We start from the raw sequence: 25,047 nt of genomic DNA, 5'->3' as shown, positions 1-25,047 counted from the left end.
TATTAATTAAAGTGACAGATCTCAAGGGAAGAGCCACTCCAACTTAGCTGAAATAGAAAATAGAATGACAGTTAATCAAGGAACTCATACAAGTAAACCTCTTGACAGTGTTCTCTTGTGAATAACTTTTTTAAACAATATTGCTAATTTAGCCCAGACTGTGATTGCAAAAATGAACAGAGTGGGGAGAAGATAGAAAGGAAAAAAGATAACATAATAAGGTATGAAGTGAAAAAAATATAAAGAATCAAGTATACAGTATATTTTGTGTTACAAATCAGAAGCTATTTTTTCAGATGCATGTTTTAAACATCATTGTATGCATTATATTCACAGACTTTGTTAACTGTTCTTAGAACAGCTGTTATTGAGGAAAGACCAAGTGTGAACCCTGTTCCTAGACTAGTTTATTTCTATAGCATTTCTCTTGTTCATTATCTTTTTCACAGACCCAATACAGACTACTGAACATGTAGCTGACAAAAGAAGGGTTCACAGAGGCAACAGCAGTGATTTTAACACTCTGAAAGATGTGATTGTGCAGACTTGCAGTTAGTTAAAAACTCCAATATTAAAATATTTCTCGTTAGCAATCATTTATGTGGCTGCTGATTTGTTACACTAGATGAGAAATGTAAGTAGATAAAGTAGATTAAAAAACAGATTAAAAAATGAGAGGAACATGGTTCTCACCATCACAGTTCAATTAACTCCTGAAAAGCCACCAGCAAAACCATATAAAGCCACAGACTATATGTGAATTTAGTTATGCAATAAGGCAGTGGTCATACAAAGAAAATACACTGGTGTAAGACAAGGCTCCCATCATGATGTCGGTGTTACCGCATCAAAAGGCTCATCTGCTTCCCGTCAGAGTACAGGCACTCAAGTAATCCAACTTTCAAATGTCCCGTTCTTTGATATTATATTACTTAGAAATTATTATCAGTTTTTTTCCTATTTCCCCCACTCCTTCTCCCTGCAAGCTGTTTTAATCCAGCGACCTTTGACTCTTGCTAGGGCCCGGCCTGCTTTGGCAAGCGGCGCTCGGGCGGTTCCGCGGACGGGCCCGTCCCCGCTCCCCCCTCCCTGGCGCACATGGTACGCGCCGCGGCCCCCGCGCGGCGGCGGTGGTGCGGCCGGCGGCGGCGGCGAGCCCGGTGAGCGCGGCGGGGCCGCGGGCGGGGGCTCGGCCGCTCTGCGGCGGGCCCGGAGCCGGGACGCGGGGGGCGGAGGGGCGGCTGGCGGCCCGCCCGTCCCGCTCCGAGCGCCGGCGGCGCGCAGGGGGAGCGGCCGCGCGGTTCCGAGGGATGCGGGTGGGGGGAGCCCGGGGCGCGGGGCCCGCGCGCAGTCGCCGGTGGCCGCGGCGGGCCGGGCCGGCAGCGCTGCTCCCGGGCTGCGGCGGGAGAACATGCGGCTCCTGCCTCCGCCCCCAAGCGGAGCCCAGTCGGGGGAAGCGCGGTGCAGGGGCCGGGCGGTGCGAGCAGGCGGTGGGGAGACCCTTGTTTGTGCTGAAAGCGCCGCCACTTAATGACCGGGGCTTAAAGGGTGCGGTGCGTCCTTAAGCACTCCTCAAATGGCTTTCCTTCCCTGGATGTCAGAAAAAGCTTGAGCAGTGGAACAGGTAATCCAGAGGCCGACTGGACTGCATCCATGGAGGTTTTAAAGACCGGACTGGATAAAGCAGCCTGGATCCTGCAGACCCTTGAGGTCCTTTCAAACCTTGTTTTAACCTAGCATCCTCTATATTTTTTCTAGAAAGCTTTATGTTGGCCTATCATCTATTTTATAATCCTTTACCTCATTTCCACCACTAGTACAAAGCAGGGATTCATTTTTTTTAAGTGCAGGAATGTGATGATTTACTGTGCATTCATCTACAAAACTGCTACCTATCACAAGTCGGATTCTTTCACAAACAGTTCAAACCCTGTCTACACTACTCTTTTCTAGGTAGATACCTGCTTTTCTTGATAAAAGTCCATTTTAAGCATTCAGTAGATTCATTTAATTCTTTCCAGCCTACTAAATTTCCTATAATGAGAATGGTAGTGGTCAGGCAGTCATACTATTGCCCTCTTTACTAAAAGATTTTGTGAACAGTCCAGCATGAGTAAAAGTATGGGTTTGCTAATTTTCAAAAAGTGATATTTGAGTCTCAAAACACACATTCAAAAATTCACGAGGGATAAATCAACCAGTTGATCCTTGTATCTATTTCCTATATAAGATTTACATAGAAGTCACATTAAATAGTAAAACCCACAGCACTCCTTTACTCTGTATATTCAGGTCTGCAGGTGTGCTAGCAAGCAGGATCACAGGTAACTTTAACATTAGCTCACTTCCTTATTGCTGTTCTAACACTTGGTGGTGAGAGGGTGCTGCTGGCAGTGAGAGCAAGCATCTTATCTGAGCTGGCTGGGTTTTTTTTCTTAATCTCTCAATTGCTTTACAATCCCCACAGCAATCTAAATACATGAAAAGTTACAGGAGGGTCCTGCACATTAGAACATGCAGTAGATCCAACAAGAGCTTTAAGAGAACTCTGAACTCTTGAAAGCAGTTACCCTGGGAATGTGATACCGTCATCTATGGACTTGGAAATCCATCAAATCAGAACTCAAGATCTTCTTGGTTTCTGTAGAACACCATGATATTCAAATTCATTCATGTTATTTCACATTGTATTTTGCATAGGGCTTTTTTACAAGGGCTCCTGAGTACCCCAGTCAAATGAATTTTGGCAAATAAATTTTTTTGTTCTTTTACAGTATTCTGTGTTTCTGATGATCCTCAATAACAAGGAAAAAAATTGACTGTGGTCCCAGACATTTTTAGAAAATGTAAAGCTTATTTTAAATTAATGTAACAACCATTCCCATGTCAGATTTTAGAAGAGCACAGTTTACTATATCAGAAATTTTTTTAAGTTCTGTAATAGTAAAAATTGCAGTCTTTTAAGGGACTGCATTACTCACAAGGCAATTTTGTTTAACAGCAGGATTATGCATTGAAGTAGAAGTAAGTCATGATTGTTTTTCCAGTCTGTACTTTGGAAATACTTTTTGACATCCCAAACAATTTTTACAACAATTCACTTTGCTGGCTGCTTCTAGCTAAGCTGAAGCATCAATGAAGAAACCCCTGATCCTTCAGGGATTTGCTTATTCTGACTGGACCCACTAAGCTCAGAAGAACTACTCAGAGTGCTCAGACAGAGGCAGTTCTGTCACTCCTGTGGATGAGAGGTTTAGTTTGCAGTCAGTTTTTCAGGACATGGAAAGGTCAGCACACAAAACACGTGGCTTACCTACATTTCCAGTACTTGCTCTCAGAGTTACTGGGAAAAGTCACTTGTTCTGTTGTGGGGCTTGAGACAGCACTTCTGAAGTCACAATTCATTGTTTTGCATGAAAACCAAACCATCAGTCTTGGAGTTCTGACACAAGCAGTGCATCAGGCAATTGGTTTTGCCTTAGAGGTGTAAAATAATACTAAAGAAAAAGTCATCAATAAACAGCTGCTGTTAATAATGTAAATGTGCATATAGGAAATTACGTCATATTCTGTTAGTTTATGATGCACTAACATAACAATAGTCCATCTCAAAAGCAGAAAAAAAAGCAATCCAAAAGCCAAGGTGCACTTTCTTGAGATAAAGGACTTACCTCTAGAAAATATTTAACCTTACCTGGCAACTAGAAAGAGGACCTACCATAAAGTGCTCTAAACAAACCGAGTATTTTCTTAGAAGATAAGCTATAAGGAAAATTCTAGGGCTCTTGTGCAGCTGTGCAATAGGAATCTTGTTAAGTAGGAAATTAGACTGCATGATCATAACAGTATTTTTTCTCCTAAAAAAAAAAAATTAAACCCCAACCAAAAGTAATTGAGCAATGATCAGGTAGGTACTTTTTAAAGCATGCTATACTTAGGGAGAGGTGAAAGCAGCTGTCCAAATGTTCTCACATTCAGTTTGAGCAGTTTTAACCATGTTACCAGCAGCATCTGCTCCCAGGAGAACTGCAGAGATGCCCAGTTCTCCCTTTCACAGTCGGTACTTCCAAAGGCTTGTTACGAAAACACCCCCAGGAAGTTAAAGATACACTTGATGATATCTTTGTTTGACTGTTGAGGCTCCTTTGCCCCTGCAGAGCAGGTGACAGCACATGTGCTGTTGGTGATAACTGGGCAGCCAGTTTGAGCAAAGGTGAGGTATGGGGTTGGCCCTGTGGACTCCAGCACAGCCACACATCTGTTCCACAAGGACTCTGCCTACAGAAGAGACCTGGAGGCAGAAATAAGGCATTGGTGCAAGGAGCAGCTGTAGCAAAGTAGGTGCTGGAAGAGGTAGGTGAAGGCCTGGAAATGTTATTGTGTACTTGCTTCCTCCCCCAAAATACCAGGGTGCTTATTCAAACTCAATTAACACACTCAGCTGATGAAAAATGCTTACATAAATGCTCATGTGATTTTTTTTCACCAATAATTATATAAAGAATGATTTCAAAATGAAGCTATGCTACAAACTGCTGCTGAAGCAGCACTGCGTGGTGGGTTTCTGACACATGAAAGAACAACTCACACTCCAAATAGTGCTTGAGAAGTTAAAGCAAATACATTCATAAGAACTAAAAAAGGTATTTAAGCTGCCATTTTTGTTAATTTAGAGGGATTGCTGTCAAATGAAATTGCATGAATCATTTTCCTCATACAGTGTGAGTGATCTGTAATGCAGTAACAATGTTAGCTGCAAGAAATGGCTGACAGTTTGGAGCTTGTATGACTGCAGGCATTGATGTAGGCAGAGCACTGCCCCACATCAGGTCTGTTGCATCCACATTACTGTTCCAGTGACATATCCATCAGAACGTTTATCTTTCAAAAACAGTCTTTTTCCCTGCTTTCATATGCAAGCTGGATTTTGTACCAATAACAAAAACCACTCTGGAGATTAATTTCTTATGCCAGTTCTGTCTAAACATCAATGATTCTGACCATTAAATAGTTCATTCCATGTGTTTTCTTACAGTTGTTGTGTCTCCCCAGGACTGACTTCCATGATGTTGAGAGGAGTCGCTCACGGTGCTAAAGACACATTCACTCTTCTGCTGACAAGATCTCAGAGCTGTAACCTGGGACTGAAGCTTTCATCAGTATGGCCTGACAGAACAAACAGAAGCTTCCTAATACATTCCAGTTACACAACTGATACAAAGTCAAGAGAGGAAAATAAAAAAACCCTTGAGAATCTGTACAATTTGTCAGTTGACATCACGAAGATACGCAGACTGAAAGAATGGGTCCTCCTCCAGGATGTGGCTTATGTTAAAGAAATTGCTGGTATCTTACAGGAAATGGGAGCAGATGAGACCACTGTAGCCAACATTATAGAACGCTGCCCCGAGGCAATTCTCCACACCCCAGCAGAGATAAACTCTCAAAGAGCTTTATGGCAATTAGTATGCCAGAATGAAAAACAGCTGATTAAATTAATAGAGCAATTTCCAGAGTCTTTTTTTACTACTGAGTATCAGCAGAACCAGAAGGCAAACATACTGTTTTTTCAAGAGTTGGGACTTAAGAATAATATAATCACCAGGTTCTTAACAAGTGCACCCAATATTTTCTACAACCCTGTTGAGAAAAACAAAAATGTGATAGAGACATTACAAAGAAATTATTTAAATTTAGGGGGTTCTGCAGCAAATATGAAGATCTGGATACTGAAGTTATTGAGCCAAAATCCATTTATTTTATTAAATACTTCCACTGCAATCCAGGAGAACTTGCAATTTCTCCAAAAGAATGATTTCACTGACCAGGAAGTTCTACAGCTGCTGTCCAAACTTAAAGGCTTCATTTTTCAACTTAATTCTACCACTATGCAGAAGAGTATGCTTTTCTCCAAAAACATCTTCCAGTGCAGTGATCAAGAACTGAAACAACTAGTGCTGAAATGCCCAGCCCTTCTCTACTATTCTGTTCCAGTCTTGGAAGAAAGACTGGAAGGACTACTGAAGGAAGGAATTTCTATAGCACAGATTAGAGAGACACCAATGGTGCTGGAGTTGACAACACAGATTGTTCAGTACAGAATTAAAAAGCTCTCTGCATTAGGATATGATATAAAGAGTGGAAATCTAGAAAGCTTGAATGGTACTAAAAAAGATTTTGAAGTCACTTATGGTAAGATACAATCAAAGAAGGAGAGACCAATTTTTAATCCTGTTGCTCCTCTACACATTGAAGATTAATTTGAATGCTGTACTTCAAAGTTATACAAGAGCAAATAAAAAGGGAAGTTTGTTTAGAAGAGATGAAACAAAAGCAATCTTAACCAGACTGTAGCCTTACACTGTACTTTGTCCAGGAGGGGGTCTTAGGCACAACTTCATTATACAGTTGTAGTATTCTACTGCTTTCAAATAATATGATAGAAGTTATGGTTATGATAAAGGGGTTTTTTTTCCTAAGAGTACCTCAGATGTGACATTTTCTTACCTGACATTAACTGCTTTAGATTTTCAGCTCTGTCACTGCACAGTCCATCCTGTGCTAGTGATCAACACAATTTTTATCTGAGGAAGGCAAAAGGGTTATTTTTCCAGCAGTGCTCATCAGTTGGCTGGTTCACTGTCTTCAGGAAGCACTCTTTGATTTCTTTTCTTTATTGCTGAAGTAGCTGTAGCTCCTGGATCCTGACCTGCAACAGATTTGATTTCTTGGACAGCAAAGCCCTGTTCTGAGAGCAGGGGCTGGACACATTTTTTTAATCATTGACTGCTACAGTGAGACCCTAGGATGATTGTGTACAAACCGTAATGCAAAGAAACTACAAGATGATAAACCTTTATATATCTGAGACTTCAAAATTTACTTACTTTTGCAAATGGTTTAGGAGAGGAGGAAATACATTTATTGCTATTAATCCCTTCTAGCAAGGTTTGGGGACAAGAAAGATTAGGGAGACACTCGTCTCAAATGATGGTAGGAGAAAAGAGAAAGTCATGCTTTTCTATTAGGTGCAACAAAACTCTAGTCTGTAAACCACTGGTGATTAAACATGACTACCAGATTTGCTAACAGCTGCAATAGTTTCTAAATATATGGGTAGCACTGCTTCTCAGATAACACCATATGACAACTGGCAACAAGTGCTGGCTTTCAAAATAGTAACTATCAGACAGCATTTAGGTTCTCATGGGATTTGATTTCTTCTCATTTATGGGCTGTGAATGGTAATATAAAACAGTAGCATCACTGACTATAACCTCAATAGAATTAAGATCAGTGATTTTATTTCTCAGACTTTCCTAACTAGCTATTCCACACACATTCCCTCTTGACAGCAGAAAAAAAGCCAGCTACACACCAGCCTCACTCCAGGCATTCTTCAAGGTAATTTTTAACACGCACATTTTGGCAGGCAAGTCCAGGCCTTCATTTCTTAAAATATGGTTTGTAATTGCTGAAGAAAGCTGGTACTGGATTATTGGTTCGGAGGGCAGACCCTGTGAGGGTGGGAGATGATGCTGCAAGATGATGGATGATTCTATATAGTCTGCCACATTATCTGCTGTGCACTGGGGAAGGGCTGGGGACACCTGTAGGAGCAGTATCAAGATCTCAACAGCTGAAGGGCTTACACAGCCCTCTGCAGGGGAGGGCAGACGTGCCAGGCCTTTCTGGGCAAAATGCCACTCTTGCAGGAGCACTTGCGACAGTGACAGGAATTCCAGAAGGGGACACCAGGCTGTGTCTATGCAGATTCTTTCAAAACACATTATCGTTTTTTAAGAGGAAACTAGGAAGACAGCCATACTAAAAATTCACAGGAACTTGCCTTTGTCACTTTCTGACTGTCTTTCCCTGCTCAGCTATTAAGCAGACCACAATATTATCTGAATTCAAAAGCCTCCTCTAACTGAGCCAGAGACCTGATTGGTAGCTTAGGAGGAAAAGGAAACCTAGACATAGAATGGTGCTTTCCCTGAATATTTAGTTCTAGCATTTCTACAGATATCTGTTTTTACAAAAGTCTTGCAACAGCTTATTCCCATCACTTAAATTATTTCCAGTGGCAACAGAACAGGACAAGGATGCATTTCCTTACCTAAGTCACAGCCTGAGTTATCACAAACTCATTTTGCATTCTGAATGTTTCAATTTCTTTTCCCCTTTCAAAACAAAAATCATGAGCAGAAATTCTCTTCTCTACTACCAGATGAAAATTCAGTCAATCCTTCATTTATAACTCTATCCTGGGACCTGTTTCTTCCTCACAGGATTCGTTTGCAATAAAACCTCAGGAAAGCTGCCAGTCACCAAAACACTGTATTGCTGAAATCCTCATCTTTTGTTAGTGACTGTGGACCAGCCTGTGAGTAAGTCTTTCACTACCTAGAGAGCAGTCAGGCATACAAGCTGCCTTCATAAACATTTCCCCATTTGGAACAGGGACTGGAAAAGGAATGTGAAATAAAGCCACCACAAAAACAATCCCAAGACAAAAGAAGAACGTAATTCCCCTGAAAAATTTCAGTTCCATATTCCATTCAGCTCACTATGACCTTAAAACTGGGTATTCCCAAGCATCATTGACCAGGGCAAAAGAAAATGAGTGCAAAGAATGTTGTGCTGTGACTGTGCACACTTACACACTGAAGTTATAGCTTCTGTTAAGAGCTGGTTGGTGCTAAGCAGATATAAATAAAAGATGCTCTGGAGCATGGTACTGTGGGAAGATTTATACCTAGGTATGCCTTTCTCCACAAAACTAAGGAAGCTTTCAAATGTCTGAAACAGTAACAATTTAATGTTTCACAGGTGCCAGGACAGAATTGGAACAAGTTTTTAAGATGAAGCAAGTTTCATAAATGAATGGAAAACACACAGGATATAGGACAAAGCTCTTTGAAAACTAAAACCATATGCCATGTAAAAGTGTTTCAGTTACAAGACTCAAAATAATAGCTACAGGATATGTTAAGAAAAAAATATAATGAAGTGTTGGCAACTCTTTACATACTTAACATTGCTTATCTCAGACCACACTGTTTTACTGCAAGTTTCATAGTTTAAAATAAAAGAATTTAACAAAAAAAATGGGTAGGACCAGTTCAACATTCCCATTTACAGAAAAACTGTAGGAAGGGTTGGGTTGAGTGTCACAAATTATCACTGTGCTCCGAACAGGTGGCTCCTAAAAAGTTCAGTGGCAGCACTTGGGGGATATTGCTACATTGGAAATTGCAGGGGAGCAGACCATACTAAGTTATATGCTGCAGCAAGATTGCCTCTGATATCCAGGCTAGCTCATTTCTAGAGCTAACTGGTACCTCTAAACAACACTATATTCTATGCAATTTGCTCTTGACTATAAAAACATAGTAAAAGCCTTCCATTTGTTGCATCAACTTACCTCATTACACCCTTGCAGCAGATCAGAACCAAGCAGCTGGTGCATCAACAGAAGGAGCAGATGCCATTTCTTGGGCTTTTGCTCTCCCCACCACCCCAAGTTCCCATGCTTACAAGTATCATGCTTCCAACAGATACAATTTCTGACAAAGTTCTTACAGAGTACAGTTGAAGTACCAATGGCTCAGAGACTGGATGACTACAGTACCCTAACTGAGACATGGTGTACTTCCAACACCCGTGAACAGAGGACTAAGTTTGACAAGTGATGCTTCAGGTTTTTTTCATTTTTAAAAAGTCCTCCCCACATAACCTTCTAGTACAACCACAGCCACTGAAAAAGTAAGTGTACGAGTTGTCCATAGAAACACAAGTTTTTAGAAAATACTGCATACACAACATGAACAGATGCCTTCCATGGGCTTCCAAAGAGGTTACTTATTTGTAAAATCAGTAAACAAATAAAAGACCACAAGTAGTTTCTATTTTAAGGCAACCTCACGCTGTGCCATTACAAGTGCATTTTGCCTCACATGCTGCAGAAGATGTACAGGTGTTCCCATTTGAGGTGTCAACATTTGGAATCTGTCAGTATACAAATTACTTGAATCATGTTTGTTTTTTTTAAGGCCTCATCTACTGTTTTTGGTTTGCTTTAAATAAAAGTATTGCATTTTACTCAAAAAAATCAAAGTGAAAATACGAGAAATGTAGTGAAAATTGCCTTGCTTAAACAGAGCAAAAAGCTAACCTGGTGCATCACGGAGAGAACAGCTTTGCTAGTTCTTCAGTGGTTTCCAGCTACACAAGAATTCCTAGCAAGTTAGACAGCTGTGCTAGATGACCACAAACATCAGCCCAGTTTCCACAGACTGTCATTTTTTCTAGTGTCTATAAGAAGTTTATTAGAAGCAAGTTCTCACTTGCAGGAGATAGATGGATAGATGCATATTATTAAATACACCTGAGATGAAGCAATCACGTTTTCAGTAAAAAACAACAAAGTTTCAGATATCAGGATTTATAAAGAGCCTAAAGCTCATTCTGTAAACTGCACTGAAATGACAGGACAGTTCTTTACACAGCTTCACCTAGTAAAAAGAGATTTTCTTCTAATAAGGCATTAAGTTAGTTTACTCTTTATGATCCTTTCTACCATGTTGTTAAACTTTTTCACTGCTATCTCCCATTCTCATTTCAAATTTCTGCACACCTCCAGTCTCTTCGCTCCAGTCTTCACTGGCAGGATGCAGTCAGGGATATTTACAGGCTGCCTGCAAATACAGGTTCATAACCAAGACTGGGTAGGTCCAACAGTGCTTTTACACAGCTGAAGGATCCTTAGCAGGAGGATGTGGAAACCACTGAGAACAGTAACTGGCATCTCATTGTATCGACATCACAGAGATGACCAAATTTCTACATTCACATTTTAGTCCAAAACTGCAGAAGATGTACAGTAAATGACTATTCAAATATGTATTACTCCTTCAGATACACTCACTTCTTTAGTTATCAAGTGTAACATTTCACCAGATACAAAGCTTCAATCTAGGCTCTAATAAATCCTCATAGGCTGTGCTAGCCAAGCTCCTTCTGTCCGTTTCAGATGAAATCGAGTTACTTGCACAACTCGTTAGAAGATAAAGTGTCTAAGACACATGGCTTCTCATGGTCCCAATCTTAGCAGATTTTAATGCCACTGATGCAATATTCTGCAGAATTGAGTATGTCTCAGTTTTGGTTTTAGTCAGACTTGTCCTTTTTCTTTCCTGTTAAAGGCACTTTACTTGCAACAGCAGATCCTACAGCTGTAACGCCTCCGGCTACAGCAGAAACACTTCCCTTGACTAGACCCACTCCCACAGAAGGCACGGATGTGACGGCTGTTTTGGTAATTTCCAAGCTCTTCCCTCCAATCCAAGCAACACCCCCAATGGTGGCACCAACAGCTCCCTTTGTGACACTGAAGAGGCCACCAGTCACACGAGAAAGCATGCCAGCCTGCTGCTGTGGGTGGTCTTTGAGTGACCCTAAGGGAAGAAACAACAAGCAAATCAATCTCAGCACTAGGATTTAAACACTTTCAAAAAAAGCATTACTCAAGAAGTATTTCCTGTTTTAGCCTAACAACCACTGCACACAGTCTATACTTACCTTGCAGGCTGCTTTTCTTGGATGCTCATACAACACCTAGTTCCAGATAACAAACAATAGGGAAACCAAGAAAAGAGCAAGTGGAACCACAGTGTGCAGAGCTAGGGAATAAACAGACATGAAGTAAAGAGGTGAAGGAGTCAGGTGCAGAAATAACATGCTTGGAGGAGGACAACTATTCTAGGAGGCAGCAGGAAAGAAAAAATAGCTCTAGATGCATGGGAGACCTCTGTCCAGCTCTGCCAACACAACTGACTTTACACAAATAATTAGAGAAACCAACAAACACAATCTGTATGTGTTTTATCTTTACCTTACTTCAGGTAGCCAATCCTTTGACATCTACCCAATTTCACAGGTGTGGATACAGAATGTGATGGTGTATAAATAACTTCTGTTAATGGCTGGAACATTCCATTTCCATCCTGTTTGCATTGTCCATGAAGTGTAGCAAATACCCAGTGCTGCCAAGTTTTATTGCCAGCTGATTTCTACTCTAGGAAACACATCCCTGGCCTCCTTTTTTTCTAAAGTATACCAGATCATGCCTAAATCTAAGGAGATTGTCTCAATCACTTAGACATGGTGCTGATAGCACCTAGGTTGTGGGCTGAACCCCACATGGCCCCTCCACTTAAGAGTTGGGCTCAATAATCCTTGTGTGTGCTTTCCAACTCAGAATATTCTCTGATTTATGGAGCACTGAGAAAATGACACAAGTTCCCTATCCAGGAGTTGGCTCTACCAGGCTATCTTGCAGCCAGTTTCCCACAAAGCAATCTAAGAATGAACAAGAGTTTGAATGGACTTAGGTTGCAGAGGTTGTTGCTGCTTGCAAGGCAGAAAACAGAGAATTAGGATAGCACTACTCATAAAAAGCAAGAGCACAAAAGCTTCTTCCACACATTCTTTAAAGCCTTTGGGCACCAAGCTTGTTGAGCATGATTTGAACAAACTACAATTATTTCTGTCTTTAGGAAAAATTGCAAATTGGTTTTGGAATTGAGCCTTTCCTCTAAGGAGTATTTTGGCAGCCTGTTCAGAGAGATGATTTTGCCAACACTGAACTGGTATCCCTCCATCCACATTTGGCCACCTTTCTATGATGGTGTAAGTTATCTTGTATAAAGGCCTTGCACAACATTCAAAATGGGGTTGTTTTTCAAGGGCATTCCAATATTTTAACCAAACTCGTCAGGCTTGAAGAGTGCACTTCAACCAGAACCAAAAGGAAAAAGCCTCTTCAAGGATGGAGTTCACATTAAGATGAGCTGTGCTCCATTCTACTCCCTCTAACTACACCAACTTTATCTATTTAGACTTCATATTCAAATTAGTTACTGTTATTCTGAAAGAAAACAACGTGCAGAAGAAAATAAGTCTTAGCTGCTCACAGATTTTAAATAAAACTTTGGAATAATCAGTGATGATCAAATTCTGCTGTTATGCTCTGAATCTGAAAACGTAGTGAATATTCTAGGAAGATAAAAAATGCCCACTTGTTTCACTGCCTTATTCAATTAAAAAAATCAGTTCTATTTTTCAGACCACTGTTCACTTTCTATACATCATATTTAACATGTATAAAACATAATTAAATCTTTAAGGCAAAAAAGCCCCTAACAACTAAGCAAGCAAAACCCAGCCTTAAAAATTAGACTTGAAGATAACACATTAAAGTGTAGTTTCCAATCAGGCATTTGCTATCAGAAATGCTTCTGGGATCTTAACCCCAAAAGGGCAAGAATTTTTTGTCCTCACACGATCCTTCTATAACAAATATAACAGAGGTGAAGAATTACTGTGCCATGAAAACCTATTTTTCCCTTTCATCTTCTTCTACTTGTGTTTCTTTCCTTATAGTTTGAGAGTAGAGTGAGCTATTCCACTTCAATCCTTTCTGCTACAGTTAGTGGATAACATGAAGGCCAAATGAAGAAAAATGTTCAGTTACACAACATATAAAAGCTGAGCTGAAAAAAAAAAACCCAGACCAACAAACAGAGCTTTAAAGGGCTATTATAAACTGAAGAGCAATAAACTGAGAGGAATCATAACTCACCAACCTCTCTACATCCAACACATCTGGTTTCAAAGCAAGAGCAAAAAGAACACAGACAACCTGTGTGCCAAGAATGGCTTTTGATCTACTATGTTTCCAGTCATATTATGCAAACAGGACTCTGCTCAATCCTGCCAGTCCACAGCTTGGAAGAAACTCTGCTCATTTGCAACTGCATTTCCTCTGCAGATCTAATAACCAATTTAATATTCAGTAGGTTCAGGAGACCAAGATGTCATTGCATTAATGAAGTCAAGTGCGTGCTTGTTTTTAGGAAACCAGGAGATTGTGAACAGTTGGAACCATTGTTAATTGTATGATGGAAAACAGTCTCCAGAAGCACTAATGAAGTTCTATGTATTTTTTAACACATCTTGCATAAAAGTCACATGCACTGTGAACACAACAATGTGTCAAAAAATGAAGCTGGGCTCTGTCTCACATAATGAATTGTAGAAATAAATGCCCATTAGACCAATCCATACCTCTGGAAACTAATCTGCAAATTAAGTGCTCCAGTAACTGCCCATCTTCTCTATAATTCATAGGTAGAGTTGTTTACCCAGTTATATTCAGTGGCCTTTTTGTAATCAGGATAATGCAGAAATGAACTATAATCCAGTCCCACCTCATCCCAGGGTTGATTTGTTTACTGTTATGTAAAAGAAAGTTAAACAGTTCAGCTTGCAGATCCATTTTTTGAAGAGAAAACTGAACTTCAGATTAGTTTACCTTGTATCATGAAAACTAATACATACCTTCTGGTGGTTCATCACGAACATATGATGGGACTTCCTGTTGATTTTTGTCCATTTGATTCATTATTGCCTAAAAAAGAAATTCACATGTGCTACACATCTTTTCTGGCAAAGCATAAATGCAATCATGAATCAAAAATCCAAGTAGATTAAGTTTGACAAAAATAACATCTTTTTCATTATTGGACAAGCTAGCAGGTTCTGTCAAATTGCTCCTATTTTTATTATCAGACTGTGTTTCTGCATTCTTCAGCCAAACTCAATACTTAAAAAAGGACCTCTCCACCACATCAGCAGGCTTGGTGAGAGCTGCCACACCACATCAAGTGCATCTCAAACCTAAAAAGCAATCAGGAAGGCAGCAAGTAGGAAAACAAAACAGCTACTGCCACACAACAGCTTATGTTTAAGTACTGAAAAATAAAAGCCTGGTGATCACAGAGGTGGTGGCCACTAGAGAAACAACAGCAGCAGGCCTGTGAGATCTGCTGGTACCTGGAAAGCTGTTTAAAAACGCCAAGTCCTTGCAGCATAATTTGAACAAATGCCATGAAAACAAGATGGAAGAACAGCAACAGAAACACATGATTTATCTTGTCAGAGAACAGCATAAATGGTGTGATGATAGCAGCAGAACTAGACTGTTTGAACTCTGCACAAACTTTCCAATGGAAACACTTCAGGGAAGATTTCTTTACATCAGAAACTGTTTCCTAGAGCAGTTCTAGAGCAGCAGACCCTGACAGGGGAAACACAGGAGAAAGCACAAACAGCAGCTCTGCTTATAGAACTTTTCCTCTGGAGTAGAAAAAAGTAATAACCAGTCCAGGTTTCCTTCCTGCTTTCCTTCCCCACCACAGCATGCCTTGATATAAAGTCCTGCCTCCTCCTGAGTCCCCCTGCTAATCTTGCTTTCCCTCCTCAGCAAGCACCAAGGTCAGAAAAAGGAAAAACAAGTCACATTACACCAGTCAGCATCCTTCTCTCTTTTTGCCAGTGACCTCTTAGTTCCCTTCCCTCTGCACAAGTCCTTAAATCATTTAATTTCTTCCAGGAGCCAACAAGCACCACAAAAATAATTTCTGCTTCTCTTGCCATGCCCAGATCTCCCTGTACGTGCTCTGGGTGAGAAAGCAGTTGGCTGGGATCTGAAAAAGGAATGAGGAGGCAGAAGCAGGTGGGAAGACTCATCTGGAAAACAAAAGCTAAAACCCTCACATTATTATTATGAAGTTAAAACATCACACTAAAAACTGGCACCCACATACTAAATCATAGACCTTTAGATGAGAAGCAAACCTAAATTGAATATTAGAGAGTCCTCCCAGTCAGCCCTAAGGGTATCAGTTCAGGTCTCAGAAAACACAGGGATCTTCACACAAGAAGCCAAACAGAAAAGTCAAAATACCTACTACCAGCATGGCCAGTGTGATGGAAACGCTGAACAAGTGCCACTCAAAAGCCAGACACACAAAGATGTTAGCTAAGAAATGGGAAAATATAATATGGTATCCCAAGGTGAGAGGAAAGCACAAAGATGACTCAAGTTCAACCCCTGGCCCTGCACAGGACAGCCCCAAGAATTACAGCATGTACCTGAGAGCATTGTGCTGAGCTCTGTCAGGCTGGTGCTGTGACTGTTTCCCTGGAGAGCCTGTTCCAGTGCCCAACCACAGACTGGGGGAGCCTTTTCCTAATATCCACCCAAAACTCCCCCAACACAGCTTTATGCCATTCCCTTGGGTCCTGCCACTGGTTACCAGAGGGAAGATACCAGTGTCTGCCCCCCTGCTTCCACTCGTGAGGAAGTTGTGGAATAGCGACACATCAAGCTGGAAAACTAAAACACACGGAAGCTAAAAGACAATTATAAAAAGTATCAATTATAGAACTCCTTGATATTTTATTTAGTCACAAATAAGATGAAGAAAATTAAAAAAAAAAACCTGACAAATCACAGGGAGCAACTGAGGACAATCAGGTTCTGAGAAAAGACCTGATTCAGATACTACATGACTTCTTAGCATTCATCTAATTCAAGCTGGAAGAAATACAAGGTTATCATCCTCACTAAGTGAAGCTCCATGTAGCTTTGTTGCTTTTTTTCCAACTTGAAATAATATAAAGCACTGTAAGAAAGAGCAGACAGAAGAAACTGACAGACAGACCTGACTTTGATTATTCAATCAAAATTATCTGTATCAAGATGAAGCAACTATGTTCCTAATTACCATGTGGCCATTTTGGCCATAAAGATTATTACCAGGAATGCAAAAGGAGTTTAACCACTGTCTTTAGGGAAAGTTGTAAAAAGAGTAAAATTAAAGTCAGAACCTAGTAAGTCTTAATTCAAACAAAGGAATAAGAAAATGATCAAAACAGGTTTAAAGCAGAGTCAATGGAGACAAATGAGTAAAGGCAGAAGTAAATTATCTTTTAAAAGAACTACCTCCATGAATTTATTTGTATCTAGGCAGCATGTAACTACTAAAAGAACACCAGATGAAACTGCTTGTTTGAGCTTCCAAAATTTATCTGACAACAATTCCATATAAGAGATTGAGAAAAATTATCTAATTTTAAGAGGTCAGAGAAAACACTGTCAGTGATTATCAAAAAATTTAGAGGGGAGTTGGAGCAAGTTACTAGTTTTGGACATAGAACAATAGAAACCAACACAAGACTTCACACAAGGTTTAGTATTTTCTGCTACTAAAAATATATTGGATACAGCAACAGTAACAGCAGACACAGTCCAGATGAAGCTCCTGGAATCTGTTGCACAAGAAATAATACCAGTATTTAATTAAGATAAGAGTTATCCAGTAGAAACAGTTAAAGTAAGACTGCAGACAAGATAGGTAAGGATTGCTTTCATAACTCCCCACAATTTGATTTAGACTGTTAGATTTGGTTTCAGTTCCTGCTAAGCTGAGCAAAGCAATGTGTTGGTAGGGGAACTGCACAGCAGAGTTTCCAGTCTAGTTAAAAAGGATATTAGAAAAAAAAAAAAAAAAAGCAGCACAAAAAAATCACAGCAGTTATACAAAAAGTAGTTCAGATTAGGCAGCCCTTCCCATTACCTTTCCTAGAACCTCAAGGTCACATAAGTGTTGATCCCAACATTCTCCTTAAGAGCTACATTGGAATATTACACAATATATATAATTAACATGTGCTGGTTTAACACAATTGCAACAGAAATACTTCACTCACTTGCAACTAGACAGACCCCAGTGGTCTTCTTCAGGCACTGGCAACCTGCTGCTAGCAGGCCCCAGAAGTCAATGGAGAGCTACACACACCTGAGAACAGCAGCTAAGGCAAGAAGGTCACTGTTGGTAGGACTGGATTTGTTCACAGAAGGGAGCCTTCAAGGGTTTGCAGATCAGGAATTGAAAACTACTGTTTGATGGGTGGTTCTACAGGTGCCTGGAAGCACTCCAGGGATGCTGGGTACATGGCTGGACTGGATGAAAATCTCTTCCAACTTTGGCGATTCTATGATGCTGCAAGAGATGTGCCCCACCAGCCTGTACTAGGTTTTACTCACAGTTTTGTGATACCAAGGCAAGTGAAAACAGAATCACATCACAAAAGGCTCACAGCCTGACCCGAAACACAACACTTGGCACACAAAATCTCACAAAGCACAATTCAGGTCATTTTGTTTTTCTGCAGTAGCTCTCCAGGGAATCCCAGAATCAAGACCAAGATACAACAAAGAACTTCTACAGAAAATTTTCAAATATCTACATTACAGTTTGCTTTATGCATCTTTGTATCCAATTTAACATGTCAGGAGACTTAAGAGACTCTGTGCAAAAATCCTGTGTACTAAACAGGGTGTAGCATATCTGGTGAACAGGATATGCACAGGAGCATGTTTTAAACCTGGCTCCCTTCCAGAGATTTAAGATGAGTACTTCTATTGACTGGAGGTCAAAGGCCTGGAATAGCCACTTGGTGGCAGATTACTTCATCCAGTCTTCAGAGCAAGAGGGAAGGAATACAATTTTTTTCTTCAAAAACTGGAGATATAAAAACAGAAACCACTCACTACATTTCACATAGTACCACGGAGGTAAAAGCACTCAATGCCTCCTTGGTCTATTAAGATCTAGGCTTCTCTGTTCTGCTTTGCATCAGGGTCCCTCTGTCACCAGACTGCAGTGTATCCTTCAGGAGGATCCCAAGCTTTCCCCTGAAGATGTGTCCCCACAAAGAAGAGAAAGCAGAGCTCATGAGACCCAACAGAGATTACAACTCAGCTGAAACCGAAGGCAGTGACCTAGAGAAGAAAGTGTAAGACTTTAGTGCAGAGTAAAGTCATTCAGATATGCTATAGGTTAAGGAACTCTGGAAACCTGGAAGTCATGGATTCAAAGTCCCCACTGTGACTAGTCACAATGATTACTGGTATTGCAGGCACAGACAAGGCAAAAATTTATCAGAAACCTGAACTTTGGAACACTTCTCATACGTTTTCAGAACCTTCTTCAAAGTACACTAAGACTTGCCAAAGAAAAAGGGAGGAAGATAGCAAGCAGAGATCTTTCTTTTGCATTTTCATCCTGTGATTCTAAATTCACTTGTGTCACTGCAGAAAAGCCTCCAGCTTCATTTAACATCTTCACTAAATGATGACATGGAAAGAGGCAGGATCTCCTCGATGCCCTGCAAAACTCATAGGGACATTAATGAAGCAGAAATCTATCATATCACTGGTACACTCCAGTTTCCTTCTTCATCTGTGTTTTCTCATGTCAAGAAGTGAAACAAACCTGTATCTTAAAAGAGATTTCAAACAGGGATAAATGTAAACTACTTTTTGGGTTTTTTTCCCCTGTGTGCTTATGAAGATGTTATTCATTCAAGAGATAAGGAATAACTTCTCATCCTTCTTAACAATCCATTAAAATAAATTGTAGCCTTCATACAAAAAAAATTTAAAAAATAAAGATGGAAGTAACTCATCTGATTTGAAAAAAAACCAAAACACTTCCATATTGTCCAAATATGAAATACATTGAAAGCTTAAATGTTTTACACTGTTGTAATAAATAAATAAATAGTTTAGAAAAGGGTTTTTAATTAAAGAGCTATTTGTAACACTAACAGTGTTATAAGATCCTGAGTGTCAAGAAGCTCCAGAAGTAATGGCACAGCTACACATACATTCACATCAAAGCTGATTGAAATAAAACTTACTCACCAAATATATTCTTTTGTGAAGATTTCTAGTTAGTTGTTTCCACAAAAGTATTCTGCATGCACCTATGAGAAAGGCAGAAGGTTAATGACATCTTAGGGGACAGTGACTGTCACTGGGTGTACAGTGGGAACCAGGAATACAAATCCCCACAGTATGGAAGAAGCACACTTGGTATGGTCTCAAGATGCCATACTTTTAGAGACTTACTTCACCAAAACACCAATTCCTTCTGGAGAACAAAGACAATCTGACTTGCTGCCATGAGGATTGCATGGTAATCCATGTTAAGACACAAACACTCCTTAATGAGCCTGAAGCTCTTGGCCAGTAATTTGTGTAAGGTGTTATCCTTCCATTGAGAAGTAGGCTCTAACCACTACAGACGTGTGTAACTTCCCAAGTTTCAGCAGATGCTCTTGGTGTCTTTCTGACTTCACAGACAAAAAGCCCTTCTGTCTCAGCACAGCAAACCTGGCCTAAGCAGCAGCCAGTGAAAACTGGCTTGTTTCAATGCTGCTACTCAGATATTTGTGGGCAGCAACAAAATGACCCAAGGATGGGGCCAATTTCAGCTGCAGCAGCAGCAGCCACTGTGGAACTTTCACCTGACAGAGCTGCAAACAAACCCATCGCCCTGTCTTGTTCCACCACAGTAAACTTATCTTCCTTCTGGCTACCAGCTATACAGTTAGAAAGTCTGGCTACAGAGCTGATGGAAAACAAACAACCCTTGCCACATGCACAGCTCTTCTTCCCCTCTTTCAGCAGCTGCAGCAGATTTCTGAATGAACCTGATGGATTTCACGTACACGGAAAAAAAAAATAATTTCAGGCATAGTAGTTTAGGAAATAAATTTTTGGAAGAACAACAGTGCTCTACTCTCCAAATTAAACAAGGAAATGAGCATGGAGCCAAAAAAGGTAATCCCACCTATGGCTGCTTTTCAGGGTACTGCTCCAAGCTGCACAAGCAACTCCTCACTATCAGCTTTGCTGTCTTACTCCTTGGATTAGGGCTTGTAACGTGTCACAGGCAATTGTGCCCAGTGCTCTTAGTTCTCTCAGAGACAACCCCCAGAGCACAGCCAACATGGAAATGTGTGTTTCAGTTTGTTATTGCAAGGGAGAGAATTGACTGAGCTTCTGCAAGAAGAATCAGTGCTAGCAGCACTGAGGTACAAAAACAAATCCAGGCATGTAGAAAGCATTTAGCTAAAAACCAAGCACATAGTTAGTATTTCAACAAACCTTCACTTTAAAACCCAAGTTTTAAAATTCAGATTTATATGCAAAGCAAGGCCAGCTTGGAAGCAAGTATGCCATGAAAAAAAGACTGCATTTTCAAGTAAAGACCACAAGAAGTTGATTCAGGTGTGAACCACAACTTGCTTCCAAGCCTACAGCAGGATGGGTTATAACACCCCCCAAAAAAAGTTGCCATAAGTAATGTACATAACAGGCTCACAGTATGCAGGGTACTGAACACAGCTGGGAAGGTAATGCAACATGTCTGTATTAAAAACTAAACACATATCACAATTAAAAGAGAGGTATAATAGCTCCTGCAAAAAAAGAAATCCTTAACTCTACCCAGGACATCTCTGTATCATATCTACCATGGATGAAGAATCCACCATTTCTCCATCACTGTCAACCAAAATACAGACCAGGTTCCAGAAGGGGCTCTGTGAAACACCTGATGTTGGCAACCAAGTTTTCTCTGATGCAACGATTTAGAAGATATAAAATCAAAGGTGGCATGAACCAGAATTTCCCTTTTCTAGCTCTCCAAAACTGGTTCCTAAGAAGCACATGGTAAATTCCAGTAAAGTGCACGGCACAGCTTCAGAAAGAGAATGAAAACTCCGCTTTACCAGTTTTGTCATCCTCCGCCCCCTCCTAGCTCAGTATTCAGAAGAGCCTTCCACACTTCTTTTAACACTCTTAATACCTGAGCTCCAGATCAAACTCAGATCTCCTTTTCCAGAAGACCCTCAAAGACAAAACCTGACAGTGCCTAACAGCAGCTTCTGAACTTCCTCACCACTTCTGCTAACAAAGTAATATTTTCCCTAGCGTCCACCACCTATTTGTTGGCTCCTACCCGACATTTAAACCAGGACAAGGACCACTTGTCAGTCTGCACTTCTGCAGCGCTCTCCATTTCTACACTGAGGAGGCAATACTAACTTTTCTGAATATTTAACTGCAGTTTAACAAAAAGCTTTACATGATATGCTGCATAATATAAACTGAGCAGTCTTAAAACTGATGTGCATACAAACCAGTACTTAACATGCTAAATTAAGCTACCTTGTACTTACCCCTCCAGTTATGCAGGGGCATCCTGCCTGAAGAAACACAGCAGACACACTGAAACAAGCTAGGAGCACTTGATATTTACATTCCTTAAGGAGTGACATCCTGATGCAGAGTTCTCATTTTCACCCCAATTAAATGGACAAAAGGAAAAATTTAATTGCATCCACAGAGGCTGCCTCAGCGGTTCATACAATGACCAGATCTAGGCATAGAACTTGCTTTGAATTCCAGGCTACACCACATAAACGCCTAGGCTAGGCGAATGTGGAAAGCTAAGCTGGTTCCAAACAAAAAAAACTCTTAATATGCTACTCTATCAAACTGGACTCGAGAGACATGGATGAAACAAAGACTATGTTATTACAGGAAACATCCCAACACTGCAAACTTTAAAAAAAGAAGAAAACCCGAAACAAAGCATCTCCTGGGTCGGAGTAATTCACGAGGGAGAACAAGACCATCCAGGAGCCAGGCCGAGCCGAGCACGGCTGGCCCCGCTGCCCTCCCTCCCAGGGGCCGCTCCCCATGGGCCCAGGGAGGGTGGCACGGCAGGGCAGCGCAGCCCACCCTGCCCTCGGTCCCGCACCCTGGGAGCCGCCCCCCGCTCACCCTCGGGCGGCCGCAGCCCCGCAGCCCCCGCCGCGTCCTCCCCTGGCAGCTACCTGCGTGCCCGGCGGGGCGGCGGAGGCGGCCCGGCAGCGACCCCCGCCCCCGCCCCCGGCCGGGCCGCCGCGGGCACCGCCGGCATCTCGGCGCGGGGCGGCGGCACTGACGTGGCAGCCAAGGCCGCTGCGGAGCCGCTACGCCCGGCCCGGCCCTCCCGCCCCGCGGAGCCGCGGCAGGAGGCACAAAGGCGGCCGGGCTGCGCCCGCGCCGGGGGCAGGTGGCGGCGGCTCCGCGTCCCGGACCCGCCTCTCCCGCCGGCGGCTCCGCCGGGGCGCGCCGGGTGCTCTCCCGCCTCCTCGCCTCGAAATTCCCCTTCCTGCGCGGGCTGCCCGGCTGGCGGCGGGGCCGGGGAGCAGCGGCCGCTCATCCCTGCCCGGCTCCCTCACTCACCGCACGGCTCGCTCGGCCCGCCCGGGCTCCGCTCAGACTTTACTCCTCCGCCCGTCCCCGCTGCCGACGTGGCGCCCGCCGCCGCCCGCCCTGCCGGCGCCCGCAGACCCCGCCCCAGCGCCCGGCGCGGCCCCTCGGCGGCCGGGGGGCGCCGCCGCTCCCGCCCCCTGCCCGCCCCGGGGTGCCGGGACCCGCCGGCCCCCGCCTCCTCCGCCGCCGGCCGGGCCCGCTCCCTCAGAGGGGCCGCGCAGGCCCGGCCCGACCCCGCCGAGCCCACGGCCCGGGAGCACCTTCTTCCCCGGGGGGGAGAGGATGCCGGCTCGGGGCAGGGCTGAGGGCACAAGGGGTGCCGGTGCTGCGGTAGCTGAGCGAGATGCTTCGGGAGATCGGCTTGTGGCGCTCAGCTGGACTGGGCAGCGTCTCGGCCGGGAGGTCCTGCAGAAGAGATGACCCCTGGGGCACCCTGCCCGTGCTGCTGGCACAGCGGGGAGCCTGCAGGAGCTCCCTGCAGCGCAAAGCAACGCATTCCAACAGGGAGCTGCACCCAGTCCATCAGCGGCGGCTGATGGAGCCACGACACTAATCCTAAGGACCTAGGTTTATGTTAAACAATATTTACATTGCACCCTTTATCCCAGCTACTATTTGAGATAGCTCAGCTTCTCACATGGCATCTATAGAGAATAAATTTGTAGTAATCATGGTTTAAGGGCATGGCTTTATAGGTAACTACACTAATGAGGATAGCTGGGGAGGGACAGGTTTTCTGATGCTCACCCTCTTCTTTGGGGTGAATATCCGTGTATATCTCTAATGATCCCTGGGGATGAACAGAGACTTTCAAGTCTGTTAGACAAGGAAATTGTCTAACAGACAAGGAAATGCCAGATGGTCAAGGGGGAGAAGAAAGTCACAGGTACTTTTTAGAAACAGAACTGCTCTCAGCAGCACAGGAATACTAAATTATTGAATGCTTCATGAGTTTAGAAAAGTTATATAGACAAAATACTACCTCTGCTTCCTCCTTCATTTGTGCATCAATACAATCTATCAGAGCCATGCTGCTTGGGCTCAGGGGTTTGCTAATCACATGGACTTGGCACTCCTGACCTGCTTAACAAATAAATCCATATTCTCTGGTTTGGATCTGAATGGGTGAAAGCATCAATGTGGGACAATCCAAGTGAAAAACTGAGGGTGGTGTCTGGTAGGGTTCTGTCAGGATATGGGAGACACGCTGAGTGCATGGATTAGTCATGTTCTTTAGAAATAATAGTACACACACAGGAGTTCTAGTCTGGGATCTTGATTTCCGTCTGGGAGGCTGCCACTCTTAGCTCAGTGTTTGCAGAGAGTGTTTACTATTTAGTGTTTACCTGCCTGGTTCTAATATAAGACACCCGTGACTGCTGACATCTTTTTGGCCTTTGAGATAAGGATATTTTCTTATAGCTGCTATTTATCCCTTGTCCTAAGGCCCAGCTGTACATGGTGCTCTGATTCAAATGCAAGGCCTGAAGCTTCTCATGGCAGCAGAAAGAGTTGCTGCTTGAGTATTTTTTCTGTAATCGAGGTAATCACCCATAAACTTTACAGCACAAGGCATCAAAGAATGTTTTGCCTCCTAGTAACTGAAAATGAGAGGCATCACAGAGATTAACATCTTTTCAAACACTGGAAGACTGAATAGCACAGGATGTGGGTCAGCCAAATGTTGTGCTGAGCCCACAGAGAGAGGGCTTTTACAATTTCCTTGTAAAGCCAGAGATATTGGGAGAAGAGCCTCACTGACAGGTGTAGTAACTGAAAAACTTCAGGATGACATCTCTGCAGACAACAGAAAATAAATGAGCAATGTGCTTGTTACTTTGCTATACCAACATTGTAGCTGAAGGAAAGGTTTTAGTTGCAGAGGTGTTGTCATCATGACTATTTTTGGTTTCATTTAATTTTTCATTCACTGAACATTTTATTTATAAGCAGACTCAAAGACGGTCTACTGTTGGTATATTCTGAAAAGACTTCTTAAGTATTATTGAATCTGAAAAATA

At 42.3% G+C, this 25,047-nt stretch overlaps 2 protein-coding genes across 5 annotated transcripts; one reads left to right on the top strand and one right to left on the bottom strand.

Moving 5' to 3' along the window:
- Nucleotides 1–1,103: 1,103 nt before the first annotated feature.
- On the top strand, nucleotides 1,104–6,859 carry MTERF2 (mitochondrial transcription termination factor 2). Its single transcript, XM_079303627.1, has 2 exons — nucleotides 1,104–1,160; nucleotides 5,036–6,859. Exon 2 carries the CDS (start codon nucleotides 5,064–5,066, stop codon nucleotides 6,258–6,260), a length of 1,197 nt encoding a protein of 398 aa, XP_079159753.1. The 5' UTR covers nucleotides 1,104–1,160; nucleotides 5,036–5,063; the 3' UTR covers nucleotides 6,261–6,859.
- Nucleotides 6,860–8,799: 1,940 nt separating this feature from the next.
- Nucleotides 8,800–23,239, bottom strand: TMEM263 (transmembrane protein 263). Of its 4 annotated transcripts, none has more exons than XM_079303629.1 (4): nucleotides 23,223–23,239; nucleotides 19,619–19,680; nucleotides 14,404–14,473; nucleotides 8,800–11,459 (listed from the first exon to the last, which is right to left on the bottom strand). In XM_079303629.1, exons 3-4 carry the CDS (start codon nucleotides 14,465–14,467, stop codon nucleotides 11,173–11,175), a joined length of 351 nt encoding a protein of 116 aa, XP_079159755.1. In that variant the 5' UTR covers nucleotides 14,468–14,473; nucleotides 19,619–19,680; nucleotides 23,223–23,239; the 3' UTR covers nucleotides 8,800–11,172. The 4 variants fall into 4 exon arrangements, with proteins under 4 accessions (XP_079159755.1, XP_079159757.1, XP_079159754.1 ...); XM_079303631.1 differs by lacking the exon at nucleotides 23,223–23,239 and adding an exon at nucleotides 22,997–23,156; XM_079303628.1 differs by lacking the exon at nucleotides 23,223–23,239 and adding an exon at nucleotides 22,603–22,674.
- Between the last annotated feature and the right edge of the window lie 1,808 nt (nucleotides 23,240–25,047).

This window comes from Erithacus rubecula, assembly GCF_903797595.1.
Source record: "Erithacus rubecula genome assembly, chromosome: 4".
In the NCBI taxonomy this organism is placed as follows: Eukaryota; Metazoa; Chordata; class Aves; order Passeriformes; family Muscicapidae; genus Erithacus; species Erithacus rubecula.
Note: the sequence above shows the minus strand (reverse complement) of the source record. Positions and strands in the feature narration are given on the sequence as shown.